The 23,258-nt window shown below is 44.4% G+C and overlaps 1 protein-coding gene across 3 annotated transcripts; it reads right to left on the bottom strand.

Annotated features, from left to right (window-relative positions):
* Nucleotides 1–5,739: 5,739 nt before the first annotated feature.
* WDR5 (WD repeat domain 5) lies at nucleotides 5,740–23,043 on the bottom strand. 3 transcript variants are annotated; one of them, XM_081897933.1, is made up of 15 exons: nucleotides 22,803–23,043; nucleotides 20,846–21,023; nucleotides 16,481–16,638; nucleotides 15,664–15,772; nucleotides 14,793–14,866; nucleotides 14,194–14,283; nucleotides 13,029–13,118; nucleotides 11,810–11,893; nucleotides 11,200–11,255; nucleotides 9,995–10,041; nucleotides 9,819–9,894; nucleotides 8,856–8,889; nucleotides 8,065–8,139; nucleotides 7,756–7,843; nucleotides 5,740–6,830 (listed from the first exon to the last, which is right to left on the bottom strand). In XM_081897933.1, exons 3-15 carry the CDS (start codon nucleotides 16,559–16,561, stop codon nucleotides 6,730–6,732), a joined length of 1,005 nt encoding a protein of 334 aa, XP_081754059.1. In that variant the 5' UTR covers nucleotides 16,562–16,638; nucleotides 20,846–21,023; nucleotides 22,803–23,043; the 3' UTR covers nucleotides 5,740–6,729. The 3 variants fall into 3 exon arrangements, with proteins under 3 accessions (XP_081754059.1, XP_081754058.1, XP_081754060.1); XM_081897932.1 differs by having other exon boundaries at nucleotides 20,850–21,023; nucleotides 22,803–23,042; XM_081897934.1 differs by lacking the exon at nucleotides 20,846–21,023.
* Between the last annotated feature and the right edge of the window lie 215 nt (nucleotides 23,044–23,258).

The following is a 23,258-nucleotide window of genomic DNA, read 5'->3' as shown; positions in this document are numbered from 1 at the left end:
TCGAGGATTCATCCTTCATTTCCATCGCCTGGCCACCCAACCAAATTATTATACTTTTAAATATCCTATTGTTTAAGTAAACCTGCCCTGAATTTAAGCATAAGGGAGGACCAGGCTTTAAATAATTCTCGTGTTTATTTTTCCAATAGTACAAAACAGGGACGGGGTTAATTTGCTCCTGAATTCTAATAGCTTTCCAAAGTCTTAACTTTCGATTGGCTAAAAGCATACATATTTTAGGACGATATGGTCAGGAAGCAGCTGAATTTTTAAGTCGTGCAGATTTGTTTTCTTAATGAAGCGTTCCGTAGCTATTAAATGAAATGCTCAGTGTGTGTGTATTGATTGATTTATTGATTGATTGGTTGATGTAAATGAGAAAGGAGGGTAATTAAAGCATTATTGAGGGGAGAGAGAGATAATCTAAACTGGCTCCCCGTAAACTTTAAAATATATGTATCCCATACTTCCGCGCTGCATAAAAGGAGAGAATGCGAAGGATGAAAGAGGTGTTTAAGATATTGCCAATTACTTTGTGGCATCAAACCATTTTTTTTATTGATGAGGTTGGCCAGTTTTGCAGAAGGGGGGAAAAACAGTGTAACTCCAAGAATGAAAACTCAAACATTAGCAGCAGCAGCAGCAGTTAAAAAAATATATATTCCATTATTATTTTTGCATCCACAAAAGTAGTGGGACAACTTAATATTGATTTTATGTAAGCTTGGACTTGCATAAACTGAAAAAGATTCACAGTCTAACCCACCTCACAGGGTTCATATGAGGGGGACTATGCCCACCACCTTGAGCTCATTGAAGGAAATGTGGAATATTAATACAATAAATAGAATCATAGCATTGTAGATTTGTAAGGGATCCTCACCTAAAGGGCCATCTAGTCCAACCTGTTGCAATTCAGGAATCACAGCAAGGAAGAACCCCTGATGGGTGGCCATCTAACCTCTGCTCAAAAACCTCCAAGGGAGAGCACCACCTTCTGAGATAGCCTGTTCCAATATTGAACTGCTCTTACCACCATGAAGTTCTTCCTAATGTTTAGCTGGACTCCCATTCCTTGTCATTTGATTCTATAGTTTCAAGTCCTGCCCTCTGGAGCAGCAAAAAACAAGCTTGACCAATGCTTCACATATAGCAGCTTTTCAGATACTTGAAGTTAAATGTTGATGTTTAAATAGATGTGGCTGTGGTCAGAGGGCGAATTTGAATTGGGCACAAGGGTGGGGCTGTGGGTTAAACCACAGAGCCTAGGACTTGCTGATCGGAAGGTCGGCAGTTCAAATCCCTGCCAACCTAGCAGTTCGAAAGCACGTCCTAGGGCAAGTAGATAAATAGGTACCGCTCCAGCGGGAAGGTAAACGTTGTTTCCGTGCACTGCTCTGGTTCACCAGAAGTGGCTTAGTCATGCTGGCCACATGACCCGGAAGCTGTACACCGGCTCCCTCGGCCAGTAAAGCGAGATGAGCGCCACAACCCCCGAGTCAGTCACGACTGGACCTAGTGGTCAGGGGTCCCTTTACCTTTACCTTACTGGTCAACCTTATGTAAAATGAATCCACGTATGTACTCATGGCCATCCCTTTCATTCCTCACCCATTCCACTAAGTGTGATGTTTTATCAATAATAATATATTATTATTTATTAAATTTATATACTGGCTTTCATGAGAGGATCATAGGGCAATTTACAATAGAAAAACAGAAAAAGCGTAACATGCAACTGGACTTCTCTGCGACCCATCCCCTCTGCAGGGAGGTGGGACCAATTCGGATGGTCCGCCCCCGCCACTTAATGGATCCAAATGGTTTCCAGAGAGTGGTAGGGGATGCTTTATCCCATGTTGATGGCCTTTCAGCCGATTCCCTGGTGGCCCGCTGGAATGTGGAGCTAACCAGGGCTATTGACTGTTTGGCTCCGAAGTGCCCTCTCCGATTGCATGGAGCCCGGAGAGCCCCGTGGTTTTCCACGGATCTGAGGGCAATGAAACAATCGTTGAGACGGCTAGAGCGCCGGTGGCGGATAACTCATTCCGAATCTGACCGGACACAGGTTAGAGCTCAACGTCGAGCCTACCAAGTGGCGATAGCGACGGCGAAGAAGAATTTCTTCACCGCCTCTATTGCATCTGCAGAAAACAGCAGCAGGAGACTTTTTCAGGTGGTTCACAATTTAGCGGAACCACCTGTAACATTGGGGCCCAGTACGGGCCACATATTCTCCTGCAATGATTTTGCAAAGTTTTTTGCAGATAAAATCGCTCAGATTCGGGAAGAAGTAGACTCCACCGCGGGAGCAGGGCCGGGGCGGGAGAGTGCTAGAGCTCTGTCTAGTCAAGTTGAGTGGGATCAATTCCAATCTGTTACCTCCGAGGATGTGGACAGGCTGCTTGGACGAGTGAAACCAACCACCTGTCTCCTGGATCCTTGCCCATCCTGGCTTATAAAAGCTAGCCGGGAAGGACTGGGCGATGGGCTTCGTGAGGTGGTGAATGCTTCCCTCCGTGAGGGAGCCTTCCCAGACCCACTGAAAGAGGCGGTTATTAAACCGCTTCTTAAAAAACCATCTTTAGATGCGGCCACGATGGCCAACTATCGCCCAGTCTCAAATCTTCCATTCTTGGGCAAGGTGATAGAGCGAGCGGTTGCTGAACAACTCCAGGCACGCCTGGAAGAAGCAGACCATTTGGATCCCTTCCGGTCGGGATTCAAGCCTCATCATGGGACTGAAACTGCCTTGGTCGCACTGGTTGATGATCTCCGGCGGGCTAGGGACAAAGGTGAGAGCTGTTTCCTAGTTCTGCTGGATCTCTCAGCGGTGTTTGATACCATCGACCATAACATCCTTCTGAACCGTCTTGAGGGGCTGGGAGCTGGGGGCACTGTCATACAGTGGTTCTGCTCCTTCCTCCTGGGCCGTGTTCAGAAAGTGGTGGTGGGGGATGAGTGTTCAGACCCCTGGGCTCTCACTTGTGGGGTGCCTCAGGGTTCTGTCCTCTCCCCATGCTTTTCAACATCTACATGCAGCCACTGGGAGAGATCATCAGGAGGTTTGGGCTGGGTGTTCATCAGTATGCGGATGATACCCAGCTCTACCTCTCTTTTAAATCGGAACCAGTGAGGGCAGTGAAGGTCCTGTGTGAGTGTCTGGAGGAGGTTGGAGGATGGATGGCGGCTAACAGATTGAGGTTGAATCCTGACAAGACAGAAGTACTGTTTCTGGGGGACAGGAGGCAGGCAGGTGTGGAGGATTCCCTGGTCCTGAATGGGGTAACTGTGCCCCTGAAGGACCAGGTGCGCAGCCTGGGAGTCATTTTGGACTCACAGCTGTCCATGGAGGCACAGGTTAAATCTGTGTCCAGGGCAGCTGTTTACCAGCTCCATCTGGTACGTAGGCTGAGACCCTATCTGCCTGCGGACTGTCTCGCCAGAGTGGTGCATGCTCTGGTTATCTCCCGCTTGGACTACTGCAATGCACTCTACGTGGGGCTACCTTTGAAGGTGACTCGGAAACTACAACTAATCCAGAATGCGGCAGCTAGACTGGTGACTGGGAGCGGCCGCCGAGACCATATAACACCGGTCTTGAAAGACCTACATTGGCTCCCAGTATGTTTCCGAGCACAATTCAAAGTGTTGGTGCTGACCTTTAAAGCCCTAAACGGCCTCGGTCCAGTATACCTGAAGGAGCGTCTCCACCCCCATCATTCTGCCCGGACGCTGAGGTCCAGCGCCAAGGGCCTTCTGGCGGTTCCCTCCTTGCGAGAAGCAAAGCTACAGGGAACCAGGCAGAGGGCCTTCTCGGTAGTGGCGCCCACCCTGTGGAACGCCCTTCCAGCAGATGTCAAAGCGATAAACAACTACCTGACATTCAGAAGACATCTTAAGGCAGCCCTGTTCAGGGAAGTTTTTAACGTGTGATTTTACTGTATTTTTGGTTTTTATGGAAGCCGCCCAGAGTGGCTGGGGAGGCCCAGCCAGATGGGCGGGGTATAAATAATAAATTATTATTATTATTATTATTATTATTATTATTATTATTATTATTATTGGAACAAACAACACCCCTTCGCCCCAGCATATACAGTTTAAAAGGCCATAAATTGCTTAATTAACCTGAAAGAAGAGGAATGTGCCTAATGTTATGTAAGGAAAGCACCAGGTGAACCTTCTTGGTGAGCATTCCACAACTGAGGAAACACCACAGGAAAGGCCTGTTCTCATGTTGCCACCCTCCAGACCTCTGATCAAGGAAGCACACGAAGGGCCTCAGATGGTAATTGCAGGGTCTGGGTTGGTTCATATGGGGAGCAGCAATTCTTGAAGTATTGCTGCTGTGTTCTGGGCTTTATAGGTGAAAACCAGCACTTTGAATTGAGCCCAGAAACTAATTGGCAGCCAATGCAGTCAGGCCAGGATTGGCATTATATGCTCAAATTGTAATGCCCTGGTGAGCGACCTGGTCACTGAATTCTTCACCAGTAGAAGTTTCTGAACAATCTTCAGAGGCAGCCCAAGTAGCAGAGGTTACCAGAGAGGTTAGGCAGCAGAAGTTAGGCTATCTGTCCCGCTTTGACTGGTAGCGCAACTGGGCCACCAATCAAAGCTGATGGAAGGCACTCTGTGCCACCTGAGCCTCAAATGACAGCAATAGATCGTGGAGTATCCCCAACCTGCATACTGGCTCCTTCAGAGGGAATGTACGGTAATCCCATCAAGAGCAGGCAGCCTCCCAACCATCTGGTCTAGGGAACCGCCCACTAAAATTGCCTCCGTCTTATTGGGATTGAACTTGTTTGTTGGCTCTCATCCAGTCCATTACCAAGGCAAGCACATCCGCTGCCTCACCTGCAGATGTAAAGGAGTAGAGCTCCAGGTGTATACATATATACAGACACACACATCCTGTATACGTCAGACCTATGGAACTTAACAAACTGTACTAACAGAAGCTGGTCTCTTCCATGGTCATCTCCTCTGAGTGGAAATGGGTGTCAGTACATCATCCTAAGAAGTTCAAGTGTCCCTAAAAAATCCCTAAAATCATAGCTGCCAAGATAACTGGCCACCAACTTGGACAACTTTAAAAGATTGGGCTGGAGTGGACCAATTCATGGAGAAGGCTTCAATGGCTACTAGCTATGCTTTACCTTCATGGTCAAAGGCAGCACTGCTTTTGAATACATTGCTGGGAACCACAGGAGGGGAGGGGGCTCTTGTTTTGGGGTTCTGCTTATGGGCTTCCCTTTGGGGCATCTGGCTGACTACTGTGAGAACAGGATGCTGGACTAGATGGGCGGCAACTGACTTGGTCCTGCAGGCTTCTCTTATGTAGGAAAGACTATTTTCAGTCTCTCTTCAGCAATAGCTAAGCTAGTTTCTTTCAATGCATTCATTACCTTGAGCTTTTGATATTTTCAGCATCCACCCTACTCCTATGGCTGAATTTAACACTGATTTTTAAATTGTAACCTGCCTTGGGAAGTGATGGGGAACAGCATGTAATAAATCTGAATGTATAATAATTTTGTCTTCAGTTCTTTCCACTGCCTTGTTTGGCTAATGGTTCAGTAGTGTCAGCTGGGGAGGAAAGCTTGCCCTGCTAGATGTGAAGCAGGTCATGAGGCAATCAGCTGTGACCCCAAGGAATTGTGGTCCATACAAGGAATTGGCAGGGGCCACATCCAGAGCCACTGTACACCAGTCCACTTGAATGACGACCAATTCACAAAAAATCCCACCTTTTTATTGTGCATATGGTAACCAGGTTTGATGTGTAAAATATTGATAAGCGCAGAGGAGGGGAAGAAAGGGTAGAAAAGGAATATACCAATGTGGAAGGGGGGGGATAGAATAAAGCCATACCATTAGCAAATACAAGCTCATACAATGAGGTTTCCAAGATTAAAAAAGTGTTTTTGTTTTGTATTTTTACACAGAAATAACTGTACAGTTTGTGAAATTTGCCAGAATATTTTTTTTTAAGTAAAAACAAACAAAAAGCCACAAGCAAGGACTTTGGAGGACAGAGGTTGAACAGATAATTGGCGGTGGGGCTGGGGTGAAAAGCGTGAATAGACTTTTACTGTCAAGTAGCATCTATCAGAGAGCATGATGAACAGGGTGCATTACACAGAAGGACAAAGAAAGGGTGATTTAATCACAGGTTCTGGAAACTTGGATGGGTGGGAAATGAGAAGAGGCGCAAGGCAAAAGAACACTTGTTTGGTCACGTTAAAAAAATTGCCTTTAGTAATGAGCCACCATGGCTCTTCTATTTAAAGTTTTATGTACTAGGGCCTACCTGCCTGGATCTTTTTTTCTTTTTCTTTAAGAATGTTAACATATCCAGATTCTTTCTAAGTTTATGACTTGGCGGTGGTTGCTGTTAGGAGACAGAGTTCCCTCCAAGGAATGAGGATGCCATCTTATTCTCCAAGGAGAGAATAATTAATGGCTTCCCAGTAGGAAAGCCGCCAATTCATGAAAGAAAACAGAACCTTTTTATTATTTCCCCCCCACAAAAAAACCTATATTTGCCCAGTTTGGAGACAAGCCAAAGAAAGAAGTTCTTTGGGCAAAGACTAGGAGAAATCATCTTCTCAAAGGTTGCTTTGTTTCCGGGCCAATGGGTCTTCAAAAAACACAAACACAAAATACCCCCATGTTTTCCAGACACCCCCCAGCAGTCTCTGAAGTGATGCTGAAAGCATTTTAACAGTCACTCTTCCAAAGTTTAATTGTTTTGTCGTTTTCTAGAGCTGCTGAGGCAATGATGTTCTCCGTTGGATGGCAAGCTGTAGAGATCACAACATCTGTTGGGAGAGACAGAAAGCGACAAAAGGCATGGTCATCCAGTGGTTTAGTAAAAAAACAAAACAAAACGTCAATCTGCTTGGGTGAGTGGACCATTGTTGAAGGTAACCTGCAAAATAAACCCACAAAAGTTTGCTGCTAGCTCAGTACTGTCTACACTTACTGGCAGTGGCTTTCCAAGGTTTCATGCAGGAATCTCTCCCATCCCTACCAGGAAATTGGGGATTGAACCTGGGACCGTCTGCATGCAAAGCAGATGTTCTAACCACTAAGCTATAATAGACCTGCCCTAATTGCTTGCCAACCTTATCTTCTAATAGTTAAGGAATTTCATTCAGTAGGATGAATTTACACTGTTCTGTTCCACTTAGAAAGGTTTTTGTGCATTTTATAGTTGTAATATTTTTTTTAATTGTATACAGTCATACCTCTACATATGTATCCCTCTGGATACAGAATCTTTGGGTTATGGCCACGGCAAACCTGGAAGTGTATACTTCTGGGTTTTGCCATGCACAGAAGCACTCTGAGCATAACTTTCGGGGTGTGAACAGACCCCCAGAATGAATTAAGTTTGTATCCGGAGGGTCCACTGTATTCTACTGTGAACTGATTATGAAGGATAAGAAATCTTCTTGATTAATCAAATACAATTACTCCTTTAAAGTCAAGGACACACCCATGACAGAATTTCTGTACCAAAGCATTCAGAAGCAAGTTCACTAGTCCTCAGTGAACCATCTTCAACACACTTCTAGAGCAACCCCTCTACAAGACATGAGACACTGGAGAGGGATGCTTGCTGGGGGGGGGGGGAATCTTATTTAGTCAGGTCTTCCTTTCCTAGCTAAGTAAGCAGTCCAAAATAGTTGTGAGTTCACACCACTTGGGGTAAACCACTTAAAATATTCTGGGACCTCCCACCTGTATGCCCTTGCAGCTTCTGTACAATCTCTTTCGTTTGGAGGTTCCAAATGTAAACCAGGTTGTCCTCTGAACCAGAAACGATCCACTAAATGAGGGAGAAAACAAATGTATTAAAATGGGAAGGAGGAGCAACCTGACTCCAGGCCAACTAAAATGATGCATGCAGGATTTATTATTAATGAACTCTAGAGAACAGTTTAGAAGGACTGAGCATCCCTGTTTACTTTCAAAGCAAAACCATAAGTTGACTTTGCAGATTTAGGCTCAAAACCCTTTCCACAGCAGCCCAGAAAAAGAAATTCTCACCTTTCCACCAGTAACAGAGAAGTTGGCAAAGATGCAGTACTTCTCGTTCTTGTGGCCTGTGTAGGTCTTTAGGCACTGGAATATAAAAAGACCACAGAATACACCACAGACGTCAGAGGCAGAAAAGCAAGCCTTCAAGCACATTTCCTTGACCGAGCTTTACAACAGAACATAAGAGCTTAGATGCTGGATCGAGCAACCTGTGCTCACCAGTGTTAGAAACTCAGATGTGTAAGCTATTCACCAAATGGCCCCTTAAACGTAGGTTGCGGGTGCCATTATAGTCACCTTTGGCCTTTTTTGTTTTTGTTTTTCAAGATAGCAAAGCAAAAAATGAATTGTGCATATCGCCAACGTTAATATATTTAACAATTCAGTCGGACATTTTACCAATCACAGTCATCTTTCCCTGCCCCCCCCCAGCATGTGAAACAATGCACAATTCACTCCAGTGACACATTTTTAATATCACATTTTTACTTGTTTTACTTTCTTCAGTAATGTTTTACTGTGGACTATTATTTTAATGTGCTGTAAATCACTTTGAGATTTTTTTCTTGAAAATATAAAGCTGTATAGAACTGAAAAATTACAATAATAACCTATGGCTGGAGTCTTAAAACGTTTACTAGGTAGTAGCCCTATTGAACCCAGCGAGTTATTTCTGCGTTAACACACACAGAGATTTGGACTGTAATTAAAAGGTGGAGGGAACCAACCAGCCAACCGAAACATTTATTAAAAAGACTGCCCCTAGTAATTTCACTGTTAAGGAAAATATCAAGACTCACCTTTCCTTTGCTGTAGTCCCAAAGCTTAAGAGTGCTGGAGCAAAAGACAGGGAAATGAAGCACAATACTTTAAAATAGTATCTAGGCTTCTAGGGTGTTCAGATGTTTCATACATCCTCATGCCTATCTAAAGCAAATACAGTGGTACCTTGGGTTAAGATTCGTTTTGGAGGTCCGTTCTTAACCTGAAGCTGTTCTTAATCTGAGGTACCACTTTAGCTAATGGGGCCTACCACCACCGCCGCACGATTTCTGTTCTCATCCTGAAGCAAAGTTCTTAACCCAAGGTACAATTTCTGGGTTAGCGGAGTCTGTAACTTGAAGCGTCTGTAACCCGAGGTACCAGTGTATCTGCTAGTTTTAAGCCTCTTCATCAAATGTCTATCATATTTTATCTATTTACCTACAGAAGAGACTTTCTTCTCATCTAAACTTTAGAGTGACTTCTCTCTCCAATTGCCATTCATTGTATCGCAGTGGCCATTTTTCTGTGAGCTCATTGCACCTTCCCCACTCACATATCTGTTCAACTCCCTCCTCACTAGAGTTTAATATGTTTCTGCATTCTCACAGTTCACCCTTTCAGCAACTTGCCCTCACAATCACCCTGTTCCCACCCCTACTTCTCATCTTCTAGAATGGATCCCTGGAACTGAAAAGAGTGGTCTTTTATCTTAGGTTTCAAATTGGCCAGAAAAATGAGAGCGCAATATATATGCAGAAACATATTCAAAGCTGTCAACAAGAATGAAGTCTGGGTGGTTATGACTGCACATACTTCTTTCTCCAAGCTGTTGTGCTAGTTTAGCCAATGTTTAGATATGTATGGTTGTGATCTAGTAAATCAGGAGTTGTAATGCCCCTGTATTTGGAAGTTTTGTTTCTTTGATAAAGCTGAGCAACTCTGCCACAATAATTAGTTATTTGCTCTGAAAAAGCAGCACAACACCCCTTGACTCTTACTTGTCCAACGTTGCCGCTAGAATATATTTGCCATTGGGAGAGAACTTCACAAAAGACACAGGGGGATTGTCATCATCTGCAACAAGGGGAAAAAGAAACCATCATTTTCATATGAAAGGATATTATTGCGGGATAAGTTAGCAGGGGCCTTTGGAGCACGCACACACAAAACTTACCAATCAGTGTTTTCAAACACTGTCCTGATGCTGTATCCCAGATTCGGCTGCAAGGTGAAGATGAAAGTCACCATTAGTAAGGTAACAAAAAACTATGGTTGGGGGAGAGAGCCGAGGGGGACAACACACAAGTTTGGCAAAAGCAGAGGATCAGACAGTATATCCTCTGCTCTTAACTGCTGAAGTATTTGCTGGTGACCTGCTCCCTGCTTTGCTGAGCTATTCCCACCTGGCCTGAGAGAGCTCCAAACGAGTCCTGCAAGCGCTGCTGCTGCTGAAGGGGCCAGAGATCATCTTAAATGTGAGTCCTGCAGGACCTACTGTTCAGAATGCCTAGAGCAGGAATGCCCAACCTGCGGCCCTCCAGATGTTTTGGCCTACAACTCCCATGATCCCTAGCTAACAGGAACAGTGGTCAAGGATGGTGGGAATTGTAGTCCAAAACATCTGGAGGGCTGAAGGTGGGGGATGCCTGGCTTAGAGACTATTGGGGTGGGACATGAAGGCGTCTCTGTCAAGGTTTAATCAGGGTGGGTGGGTGGGTGAGTGTGAATAAGCTTTGCTGTTAATGGAATTAGGCTTTTCTATCTTTACAGTTAGACCCTTTATGAATTATTTGGGTTTTCTGTTAAAAAAAATATCCTTCTATACTTATTAAAAAGTTTTCATGTATTGTTTATGACTGAATATGGTTGATTTTTTTTTGTAATTGCGTAAGCTGACCTGAGCATGGTATAACTATGTAAAGATGACATATAAATAAATGATGATTATAGATGCTGCAGGGACCTTTTGCATGAAAGCTGTGTGTTCCTCTATGCACTGTGTGACAGCTCCTTTTTCTTTCTTTTTTATAGGTCAGAACCTGCATAATCATCAGATTAAATAATTAAAGCAAGTGACACAGATCTCCCATATACACAGCACATGTGCACACACACACATGTGCGCACACACCTCTTAGCCTATTCTTCCAATGTTGAGGCTTAAAATTATCAATATTTAAGATACAGCCAGTCTGAGCCAGTTTAGCGGCAGGAGAACAAAAGAGCTGCCTCTTGGGGGGTTGGAGGGAGGGACTGGAAATCAAGTCAAAATTGTGGACAGAGGGACCCATTCTCTACCCATCATTCCTCGGGTGGCTGAATGCCCCCACCTCACAGACTCAGGATCTAAACCCAGCCTTCTCTCCTTCTCCCACTTACCAGAGGCCATCATAGCTGCTGGACACTATCAGGGAGCCATCACGGTTAAAATGCACCTGGAGGCAAGAATTTATTATTAATTGAATTTATACTGCCACACATAAATAAACATTATTTTGGTGGCTTAGCAAGAGGCAATATTGCATCTGTGGTACAAGGCACCTTTTTCAGGAAGAAAATTCCCTAAGGTTGGTGCCAGAATGCCCCCCATACCTTTAAATACACTGCTGCTCTTTAAGAGACTCTGCCAGTTTGCTGAACGTTTACTGCAGAATTTAAGGTGCAAGATCATCCACCTGGAGCCAAAGACTGCTGTGGCATGGAGTGTTGTATTCCTATGGTTGGGGTAAGCATCAGATGTAGGATTTCACAACTAGCAGGGCAAGCTTTCCTCCCCAGCTGACACTGCTGAACCATTAGCTAAACAAGGCAGCGGCGGCAGCAGCAGCAATATTTTACTCCACTTGCTCAGCCTGGAAGACCAGGAGTTCACTCAAGAAGCTTGAAATGTTACTGACAGGTGGCAGGCAACTTTGTAATGGGATGGGGCGGGGGTGGGGGAGCATAAGGGACAGCCCAGCTCATCTCAACTCATCCCAAGAGGACCTACCGCTGAAACCGGGTCAGAATGGGCTGGCAGGGTTTTTAGGCACTTCCCGGTTTTGACGTCCCATATCCTCACACTCTCATCAAACTGGAGACAAAACAAAGGAATAAACTCAGAAGATTTCAGTGTTGTCTCTTAAAATTTCAACTACTTGTAAAGGAACTCCATTGACAAAATCAGGGACAAGATTTCTCTGTGGTTAATATCTTCACAAGAAACCTAGAATCAGGTTCCATCATCTCTCCTCTTTCCAAAGCAAGAAGTCACTTTTCAAGCACCTCTGTGTGAAATCAGGGCAAAGTTTAATGCACAGTTGAGATTTTACAAACAATGCTACCTCTATTGCAAAAAGTTTTATTACCAATTTTTGTTCCTTCTCCTTGCTGTCCTGTTACACAGCCATTGCACAGAACATCCGAGTTTGAACTACAGCAGAGACAGATAGTGAAGGTTCACCCTGGGACTAAATTAACAACCAGGGGGGCCTTTCCAACTGTCCTGGAGCATCACAAGCTACCTGTCCTATATAGCAGCTGCTCTGTAGAGTGCACTGCAGAGACACCCACTCACAAAAAGCAGAGATAACAGGGCTTACTCCTGCCTTTCAGCAGGAGGCCCAGATCCAAATGGCTTGTCATCTTTATGCATTTTGGAAATTAGTGGAAATTAGAGTATATGCTTTAACAGATAGCTAACACGTGAAGAGATGTAAATTCTGTAAAAGAGTGTGAGAGGAAATTGTTGGGATCAGCCGCTTCCTCAGACTGTTTTAAGAATGTGCCAATAATGCTTGTGCAGGAAAAACTCAGCTTTCAGCTAGCCTGGTAAGGAGCAGGCACCCTGTTCTCCTTGCACTTGTTCTGCACCTGTGTAAACCTAAGGTAAGGAAATGCCTCTGCATAAGCCTGTGTGATTTATAGGCATGTGGACTCTACCTTTGTGACTCAAATATCACAATGGTGTGTTCACTGATGAAATCAACAACAGAGCAGATACTTGGCCAATATTTCTCTTCTCCACAACCCCACATACATTAGTTGGATATCTGCCATGGCAAGAGGAAACTGTCCTACCAGCACCATGATGCCCTGAAATGAAACAGTTAATGCCTGCTGCAACACAGCTAGAGATTTGAGTCAGAGCTCAGCCCACCATTTTCTGTCTTATGAAAGAGATAGCAGGAGCGACCCACTGCCTCTTTTCAGCAAAAGCAAATGCTCACCGATCCTGAGACAATGAGGTTGGACTGTGGGTTGAAATTGCAGCAGAAGACATAGTTGCTGTGCCCCTTCAGGGTTTTCAAGCATTTCCCCTAAAATGATAATAAAAACAGTAAATGAGCCAGAGCTCCATATTCTTAGGACTGGCTGCACAGTGAGGAATGTAGCACCATATGGTGGAGACACTAGAGATATCACACACTGGACTGGGACTCAAGTTTAAAATGCTCAGCTATTGGGTGGGAGAGAACCAGTGTCAGTTCACCTGGAGACAAAGCTACATCTGCAGGATGTCCTGGTTCCTTGCTCCCCATCCCCCAATGTAAAGTGACCACAGCACCATTAGTGGAATGAACCACTAACAGGTTTAACAGGACAACAATGAGCCAGCAATGCAGGAAGGGAATTCCTATATCTCCCCTTCAAAAAGTTAACCAAAAAGGGAACTGCATTTAAAAACTATTCAGCCTGCAAAACAACCGTTAAGAAAAACTCACAAATCTTGGCCTTAAAAAAATGCTTTGCTATCCATGCACATTTCAATGAAAATATGTACACTACAGCTCTCAATGTTTAGCCAACACAAACTTCTTTTTGTTGTCAGGAACATAAATATCCACGAGAAGGAAAATGTTTGTTAAATTTTCCATAGCAGTTTAAGATATTTAAAGGCTATATATCTGGTGGCTGGGTCCACATTAAGGGGTGAAGGTATTTGTTTATAGTTTGGACTGTTAATAATAATAATCCACACACAAAAAGGATTATATTACTGCCTAAAACGGGTCTCTGACATTGTCTGAATTATCAGGAAGGATCCCTTAAAGATTTATTTTAACCACACAGGTAGTTTTTATGTATTCGTTATGCACAGACTGCTGGCAACATTTTGTAAAATGAACAGGATATAAATTGAGGTAAATTTATTTTGAACTTTTAATCTAGCCTTTTAACAACCAAGAGCAGACTCAGTTCAATGGACAGGAAAACCTAGAAGTCCTGATAAAGCTGAGTTTGTGATTTAGTGCCATGAAAAGTCAGAAGTGAGTTTAGCGGGATCAGGAGCACCATTATAGATAGACAGTCATATTAGAATCCAGTTAAGGCTCTCCAAGATGGCTGGGTGGTAAGCAAAACAAGTAGGGGATGCAACTACAAGCTTCTTACCGAGCTCACGTCCCAGATTTTGAGAGTTTTGTCATCTGAAGCAGATACAAGAAGGTTTGAATCGGATGACCAAGCGACATCAGAGATTCCCTGCAACAGATAATATTTAGGTTTTTTTACAAAAAGTCATTCACCTGTTTTTAACTGATAAACTGTGTTCAATTTACAAAGAATGAGGTGGTTACAAATGCAGACTGTAAATAGGATATTATCTCTAAATGCTCCCTCTAGCAAAAAAACCTCCTCCCTCCAAGCAGCAGAGCATAACAGAAACCAAAAAAAGGGTTAGCCAAATAACTCCTTCGCTCTCATGTACAATTTTGCAATGAACTTTTCTCATGTTCTAGATGGCAAAAAAACCAAACAACCCAAGCAACAGAAATGGTTAACGATTTACTCCTGAAGTGAGCAACCGTTGTAACCTATTCCCCATGCCCCCATAGGCTAAATCCCTCCAGGCAAGAAGATGGTTAAAAATCCCCAGCCACCGATTCCTTATTTGCATAGGCAGAAGCCGCTGTTATATCTTGAGGCACTTGTCCAGTTAACTCTGCAACAAACACTTCAACCTGTCCCCTTATTAATTGGGAGGTACTCACCAGTTTGTGGCCAGATATGGTTTTCTCAAATTTGCCATCATAGGCACCCCAGATTTTTATAAGCTTATCAGCCGCTAAAAAAAAAGAAGAGAATCCACCAACAAAAATTATTTTAGGCACCTTGACCCTGCAACGCGGGGGTGGGGAGGCATGCAGGTATTTTTGAACCCTGATTATACTCTTTTTTGCCCTCTTTTTAGAGAAGATGGGGGTTATAAAGATGCATTTGTTTAAGTGAATACATAAATACAGCCCACCAACATATGATATAAGCAGAAGAATTTTCACGCCTCTCACATCAGAGTAGGAAACTGTGCAAATGTACTTCACTTGCACAAGGCATATAATTCAGTTTCAAATGCAGGCTATAAATAGGATATTTCTAAAGGCTCCCTCTAGCAAAAAACCCAAGAAAAACCTCCCTCCCTTAGTTTTCATAGTGTTCAGGAAGTCCCAAGTGTGAAATTAGCGATGGTAAGAACCATCTAAAAAGGGACATTCACTCTGGAAGAGCATCTGCTCTGCATGCAGAAGGTTCCAGGTTCAATACTTGAGGTAGAGTTGGAAAATAACCCCCCACTTGAAATCCTGGAGATTTGCTGCCAGTCAGTATTGATGGTATCCTGACCTGAATAGACCAATGGTCTGACCATGTATAAGGCAGCTTCCCACCTTCTCAGACAGGAGAGAATGCCTAATCTTTGCCCCAAGAACGAATAATCTAAAAAAACAAAGAGGGTTTGGCTCTTGCTTGATGCATGTGCTAACACAATGAACACTAGATTTCTTGAACTGGGAAACAGCCCTAGAAATAAATGTGAATAGGAGTCAGGAAAGGATCCCTCTTGACCATGTCAGAATGGATACTTACAAGAACTGGCCAGCCACTCCCCATTGGGACTGAATTTCACTGATGAGACAGCTTTTGTGTGTCCTGCCAGCGTGAACTTCAGGGCATAGTTTGGTTTTACAGGGGCAGGCTGAGAAAAGAAAACCACAAGAGATGCTTCAAGAACAGCCCTACAAAACTTGCATGACTCTCTGAGCCTGACTTAGCATGCTGTGGTCTGTCAGGTGGCCTGCCACGGCACCTGTTATTGCTGTCCCAGGCAGGCAGGATCCAAACCCAACAGGTATTCAGGAAACAGTCAGAAATACTCAAAGATAAGGGAGCCCAAGATGGATGGGGGCCATATCTAATCAAAATGATCAAGTTTAGTTTGACCTCTAACAACCCTTCTGTGTTGTGTTAGATCAGGCTACCTCAAACTCGGCCCTCCAGATGTTTTGAGACTACAATTACCATCATCCCTGACCACTGGTCCTGCTAGTTAGGGATCATGGGAGTTGTAGGCCAAAAACATCTGGAGGGCCGAGTTTGAGGAAGCCTGTGTTAGATGCTTGGAAAGAGCTGGATCAGAACTTTCCCTTACAATCCCTTTCGATACTTTCCAAAGGGAGGCAACCTATAAGCAGGCAACAGTAAACAGTATGGCAGTTAGATCCTTATGAATGAATCTAGATCTGCCTCTAGTGACAGAAGAGTCGGAACTGGGGTTGGGCTCTTAGCTGAACAATAGCCAACAAACATGCCCCCATAAAATAAGGTCTACACACAAGAGTTTACCATCCTCGGAATATTTCAACTTGCAGACAGAATTACAGCCCAGAAGCCCTGATAAACACACCTTGCTCTGATTGGTTGAAGAGGAGGGTGTTGATTGTGTTTTGGTTGATTCTGAATCTGGCTTCTTCTCTTCCGTTGCCATGGCTATGAAAACTAGCAAGCCAGGATCCGGGCAGTTCACGAGATGGAAGTGCAAGCCAATTCAAAGGAGGGTGTCTCCTACAAGAAAACAGGGAGAAAATAATGGTTTTCCAAACTTAAGGCAGCCAAGGCACACATCACACACACAAACCCCAAATTAAAACTAGAAGCCCATTGCACCAATACACCTTAAACCCACATGAGTCCTGCTGGATCAGACCACAGCCTACCTCATCCTGCAACAGCTTTCCCATTTGCTCACCAGCACCTGATATTCCAAGGGGGAGCATCTCTGAACATAGAGGTTCAATCATGCCCAATGACAAATTTTAAAGCTTCTTAAAGCCATTATCACACTTTGTAGCGACCATCTCTTGGACTGTGATGGCAGTCTCCTAAAGCTGATGTTATAAATTCTTTAGGGTTTGTGTAAGCGCTGACTGGAGAGGCAGGAGAAAAAATAGGGGTTGGTTTTTAAGCTAGTTACCAGCCCTACCCCAGGGCTTTGTCCTTCAATACTTGCTCTCCTGTTCTGCACTTGCTTTTCCCAAAAATAACTTCCAGAGGATAGCTGCAGTAGACTGGCAGCAAAGACAAAGAAGAAACCATTGTCTCTATTCAGACCCAAACACAGCATATGCACTACTACCAGGACCCTTCTGCATGCTACACCTAGTCCCTGCACAAGGGAGTCACTGGCACAAATGTGACGTCAGAAAAAGGCAGTATTAAAAAACCGTAGTGCTGTACATTTCAATCTGAAAAGACACTATGCCACTGATCTTAAGGTGACCATACCTAAGCAAAACAATTTCAAAGGCAGGGTCCAGAGAGAAACAACTGAGGTCAAATCTATTCTATACATTTAAAACCCATAGCTTCCCCCAAAGAATCCTGGAAACTGCAGTATGCCAAGGGTGCTGGGAATTGCAGCTCTGTGAAGTGGTAAATGACAGTTCCCATTATTTCTCTGGGGAAAGCCACATGCTTTAACAGTGCGGACATGATCTATGAGTCATCAAGAAGTTCACGTCTATTCATTTGGATCTGAACAGATGCAATGGTTTCCTTTCCCACTACAACTGTTAATTAATTCAGCACTGCCCATTTGCTATGGCAGAGAGTCACTCAGCTTATTTTGCATATATTATAACTCTTAACTGAATTAAGACACTTCATTGTTTTTCCCCATTAAACGTATTTTCCATTTGAAAATTTTAAAACAGAAAGCTGGTAAAGCTTGCCTCCCATTCCACATCTGTGCGAATCTGCAAAAAGTAATACAAACTGTCATGTATAAGTTGTTGTTAAACTGGGAAGTCACCCTCAAACATGCAAGGTCTGGGTGATTTAAGAAATCAAGTCTTCTGGGATGGCAATACCAACAAATGCTAATAGTAAGATTAAGAAATGAAATGAAATTAAGAGTTTGGGAGTTTAAAGGTCAGCCCGCAAACCAGGGAGAAAAGAGGGTTTGCTGCTGTTGCAGCAAAATCCCATCTTCTATGTCTGAGTCTCCAAAGAAGTCTGATAAAATGCTGCACTCATATTCTAGGAAATTTGAGCTGTTACTGCAGAGGGAACCGTCTCACTGCAGCATTGCTACAGGTGTGCTTTCACCAGATATAGCAGGACTCTTGCCTCCAGGTGTAGTACAGGCAATGTATTATATTACACACACACAGACCATCATGTCACTTTAAGCCACAGTTTTAAAACAACTTATGGTTTATCCAGAATGAGAAGGGTGCCAGCACTCACGTCTCAAAAGAAATTCAACCTTGTTCTCATGTATCAAAGACAAAACAAGCTAGAGTTGGCCTTGCTGTGCTGCCCAGATCTGGACTCTTGCTTTTGCTTCCTGCAAACAAACCACAAGTGGTAAGCCAAGAACAAACCTTGGGTTAATGCCGTGGCTTGTTTGAAGGAAACACACCACAAGCTGAGGTTCAGAAGACACAGGAAAACAGAAAGCTGTCCTAAACAAAGTCAAATGAACCCTTGTGTTCATCTAGCCCACTACTGTCTGCACTAACTGGCAGCAGCTCTCTAAGGTTTCAAACAGGGAGTCTCTCCCGCAGAATGTGGGCAGGAAAAAGAGCCACTAGGAAAGGAGGGATGATAGACTAGGTGGTCCTGGCAACAGGGGTCTCCTTAAGTTCTTACTGCTACTGTGGGTGCAGGTAATGATGGATGGTATGGAGGAGGAGGAAGAGCGTTAGCACTACTGCTGGCACTGCTTTAATACCAGCATTAAATAATACAATGGATAGGTGGTAGTAACATTACTAGGAGCATTATCACTACCACAAACAATAATCACAACAATTAGTAGCAGAATTATTACTAAGAGCATTACTGCTACACTAATACAGGCACACACACACCCCACCTTACACATGACCAACTTGACTACGTATATGCACAGAGCCAGGGAAATAAACAAATAGATGGTGGGACAGAACTGGAGTTTTTGTGGCTCGCCAAAAAAGACCCTCTCGGGAGCTCAAAAAGAACTTCAGTGAGGGCGGAAGAAGCCCCAGAGAGACAAGAAGTGCAGGGGGTACAGTAGTGCAGCTGCCGCCGCTTTTTCACGTGTCCTCCAGCCTCCAGACAGCCCCAAAGCTTCAACTCTAGCTGAAGAGAGTATTGCGTGGAGAGTGTGTGAGAGAGAGAGAACTGGAGGGGGGATGGGACAGGCAATTAGAGGCTTTTTAGAGGGTACTCCTTCCCTTATGTGATTTTTGCTTATGCACACAGGGGCCCAGAATGTAATGCTCGCTTAAGTTGGGAGGGATGCCTATAACACAAACAGCTATAGGCATACCACAGAAATATTGCATGTTCTGTCCGAGATTACTGCAATAAAGCAAACATGACAATAAAGCAAGTCACACAAATTTGTTGTTATCTCAGTGCATATAAAGGATATACTCACTCTTGGGAAATGATATATAATGAATTTTTAAAAATGTTTAAGATAACATTTGTTAAAAAACTAGAAGCTTTTCTGTTAGGTATTTTAGGACAAGAATTGCCAAAAGAAAAATGGAAACCTATTTATGTATGCTACAACAGCGGCAAGAAACTTAATAGCTCAAAACTGGAAGACTGGAGAAGTACCATCAAAAGAACAATGGCAAGAAAAGTTGATGAGCTATGCGGAAATAGCAAAGTTAACGGACAAATTGCGTGAAAAGGACAATAGTGACTTTGAAAAAGAATGGGAACCTTTTACAATATATTTGCAGAAACAACAAGAATAAATTATTATTATTATTAGAATTTATATACCGCCCTATACCTGGAGGTCTCAGGGTGGTTCGCAAAAAAGATCAGAATATATAAAATCAAAATAAAATAACCCCCATCAATCACTATGTCATTGTTTATGTATTATTCTTATTGTTCATCTGGTATTTTAGTTGGTTAGTCTTAGTCTCTCTCTCTCTCTCTCTCTCTCTCTCTCTCTCTCTCTCTCTCTCACACACACACACACACACACACACACACACACACACCCTACATTCTGTTTCTGTTTATTACATTTCTATACCTTCACCTGGCAGATCTCAGGGTGGTCCACAGCATAAAAACACAAAATACACAATGAGAATAAAACCAAGCAACCAACCAATCGCTCCCCTTCCCTCAGGTAGACTGCCTCTGCCCACGGAGGCTCCCTCCCTCCCTCATTCTGACATGACTCAACAGACCTTCAGTTTCTGAGCAGCACAATTCAATTGTCTCGTTGGCTGGATTTAAATAAACATTTACAACTTTATTTACAGAGAATAAGAACTTTAACAATGTGACAACATATAACAGTATACAAACAGCAGAATGTATCATTTGATGTAACGAACCAGAAGTGGTAGTTGAGGAAAGTCAACAGGGAGGGGGGAAATTGGAAAACGTATGTTTAGTAATGTTATTGGATATTTGTTATGAGAAAAGAAACTTCATAAAAATTATTTTTTTAAAAATATATGTTCACTATACTGAGGTCCAGTGATTCCCAACCTTTTTTGAGTCCATGGCTCCCTTGCGGATTCCCTGTAGGAACCACGTACACTGGGGTTCCATTACAAGACATACGTAAGTGGGGATTCCTCGTTCCGCCTGCCGTCCCTCCCCAGCACATTCAGTCCCACCCCCTTTTTGCACCATTGCTGCTATTACCCAAGTACAGGCTCTAGAGTAAACTAAATGCCTTACAGATGCCTCCATCTCTGCCCCATTTTGATGAGCTGAAAAAACTGAGGTAAAGGAATAATGATCAAACCTACCAAGAGGGCTGGGGCAACTTCAGAGCTTCAAATTCACCACTCAGCTATGAAGCTCCCTGGCAGCGAACTTGGGGACCGGTCACTGCCTCTCAGCCAGACCTACGTGACAAGGTTGATGTGCAGACAGAATAGGGAGGAGGGCAGAAAGAACCACGTGCACCACTTTGGAGCTCCCTGTAGAAAAGATGGGATATAATTGTGATAACACACACAATAGCCCGAAACACAACCGAGCAGGAAGTTTTCCTGCACATTACCCTTTCAAATCAACAGGAACCCAAGCAACGCTACTGCTCTGCACAGTGCAATAAAATGACATATACCAGTACTAGTAGTTCCTTAGCAGTCTCATTATGAAAATTGGATTTTATTCAACAGTAGTTCTATCCAAGAGTAGGATCACTGAGATTAATGGACATAGAATCATAGAACTGTAGTTGGAAGGGACACCAAGGATCATCTAGTCCAATTCCCTGCAATGCAGAAATCACAGCTCACAAATCCCAGGCAGATAAGTCATCAGCAGTGTGATCCTATGTATATGTAGTCCAAAGTAAGCTTCATGTACCATCAAAAGAACAATGGCAAGAAAAGTTGATGAATTATGCAGAGTTAGCAAAGTCAACGGACAAACTGCATGAAAAGGACAACGGTGATTTTTTAAAAGAATGGGGACCTTTTACAATATATTTGCAGAAACAACAAAAAACTATGGACTTGTTGGCAAGATTTAAATAAACATTTACAATGTTATTTACAAAGAACAAGGAAGCTGAGGGAACTCAATAGGCAGTGGGGGGATTGGAAAATGAATGTTTAGTTAGGATATTGGATATTTCTTATGAGAAAAAATCAATAAAAATTATTTAAAAAACAAAGTAAGCTTCATGGTGTGGAACAGACTACCTGGAAAGGTGGTGGTGGACTCTCCTTTTCAGAGGTTTTTAAACAGAAGTTGTATGGCCTTCCAACTTCAAATCCAATTTTATGATTCTATTATTTCCTCTCAGCCTAACCTACCTTACAGTATTGTTGTGAGAATAAAGGGAGGGGAGGACAACATAGACCTCAGCATGAAAGGACCCAGTAGGACTCCATGATTCTGTTTCCACATGGTCCAACTTTTCTTCCTAATTGTCCAATATTCAATTGGGTGAGGGGTTAGAATTCTCTTTCTTTTGGGGTCCCTCAAGGATTCATTATCAGTCCTCAGCTCTCCTCCCTCCACAACCTGTCCCTGTGGGACTTCATCAAACCCAACCCAGGGAACCCCCCTCCACGCTGCTGAATCCCCTTCCTCCGCAAGGAAAGGGCAGGGGAGCCACTGCGCACTCTGCATATGATTAACTTAGGCCCATTCACGGCAATGGGTCTGCTCTGAGCAGATCCTCGTGGGATGCAACCCACTAGTACTATTGGGGGCTCTACTTAACAGCCCCCTCCTCAAGCATGCCGGCATCCATGACCTCATCGCCATACCTGTGCCACCACCGGGAGCCTCATTACTTCGGGAGGCGCCAAGCAGCAGCCTCACCGGCAGCATCGCCACGAGTGTGGTGGCACTCACTACCCAGCATTCTCGCGAGGGGCATCCTCGCCATCGGTGGCACTACTTAGAAGAGTAGCCCGAGCATCGTGGCCACAGGGAAGCCTAACCGTGGTGGCCCATAAGGAGCAGCGGCAGGAAGGACGGCGGGAGAAGCGTGCAGGGGCGACAGCGTGCATCTCCCCACCCCGAAGGAATCGCTACTGGGCTCCAGCAGGAGAAGCTCTCTCTCCCCCGCGCGTGCGCTTTTCCCGCGAGGAAGCGAGGGATGGGCGGAGGGTGCGGGCCCAGACCCTTCCCCTGCCCCCTTCCCTCCCCCCTCCTCTCCTCAGCGATCCGGTTCCTCTCTCCGCGAACGAGGCGGAGGTGCTGCCGCCGCCGCTTTTCTCCTCACAAGTCGAACTCACCTTAAGGCGCGGCTAGAGCCGCCGCTTTCTCCGCCGCCGCCTTCACCTCAGCGCTCGGCGGGAGAAGCAGCAGCAGCAGCAGAAGCCGCGGCAGCAGCTCTCTCTTGAGGAGGAGGGCCTCGCGCAGGCGCACTAAACGCACCCGGCTGGGAAAAAGCGACGCACCACTCACGGCACCCGCGCTGGCTGCAGCTCGAGGGAAAGAGACGGTAGCAGCGGCGGCGGCAGCGGCCCAGGCGCATGCGCTCTACGCACCTACCACGGGCCGGCTTCGCCGCGATGACGTTATCAGACTACAATTCCCATCGACCCGCCCCTTACGCGCATCGACCAAGGCGTGAAGGGAGTTGCAGTCCAGGGAGGAAGGCCCCACCCTTAAAGGTATAGTGTCCGCAAAGGGACAATGATCTTCTTCTTTTTTTCCAAAAACGGACGAAGCCTACCTTAAAAAGGGGC

Source organism: Podarcis melisellensis (genome assembly GCF_964234715.1).
Source record: "Podarcis melisellensis genome assembly, chromosome: Z".
NCBI lineage: Eukaryota > Metazoa > Chordata > Lepidosauria > Squamata > Lacertidae > Podarcis > Podarcis melisellensis.
Note: the sequence above shows the minus strand (reverse complement) of the source record. Positions and strands in the feature narration are given on the sequence as shown.

Coding starts and splice junctions, on each gene's coding strand:
- WDR5 (XM_081897933.1), bottom strand. CDS start 16,561: ATGGCAACGGAAGAGAAGAAGCCAGATTCAGAATCAACCAAAACACAA. Junction 11,894..13,028: donor ACCTCATTGTCTCAGGATCG/GTGAGCATTTGC, acceptor TTTTGTCTCCAG/TTTGATGAGAGTGTGAGGAT. Junction 6,831..7,755: donor GAAGCTGCAAGGGCATACAG/GTGGGAGGTCCC, acceptor CTCTCCCAACAG/ATGTTGTGATCTCTACAGCT.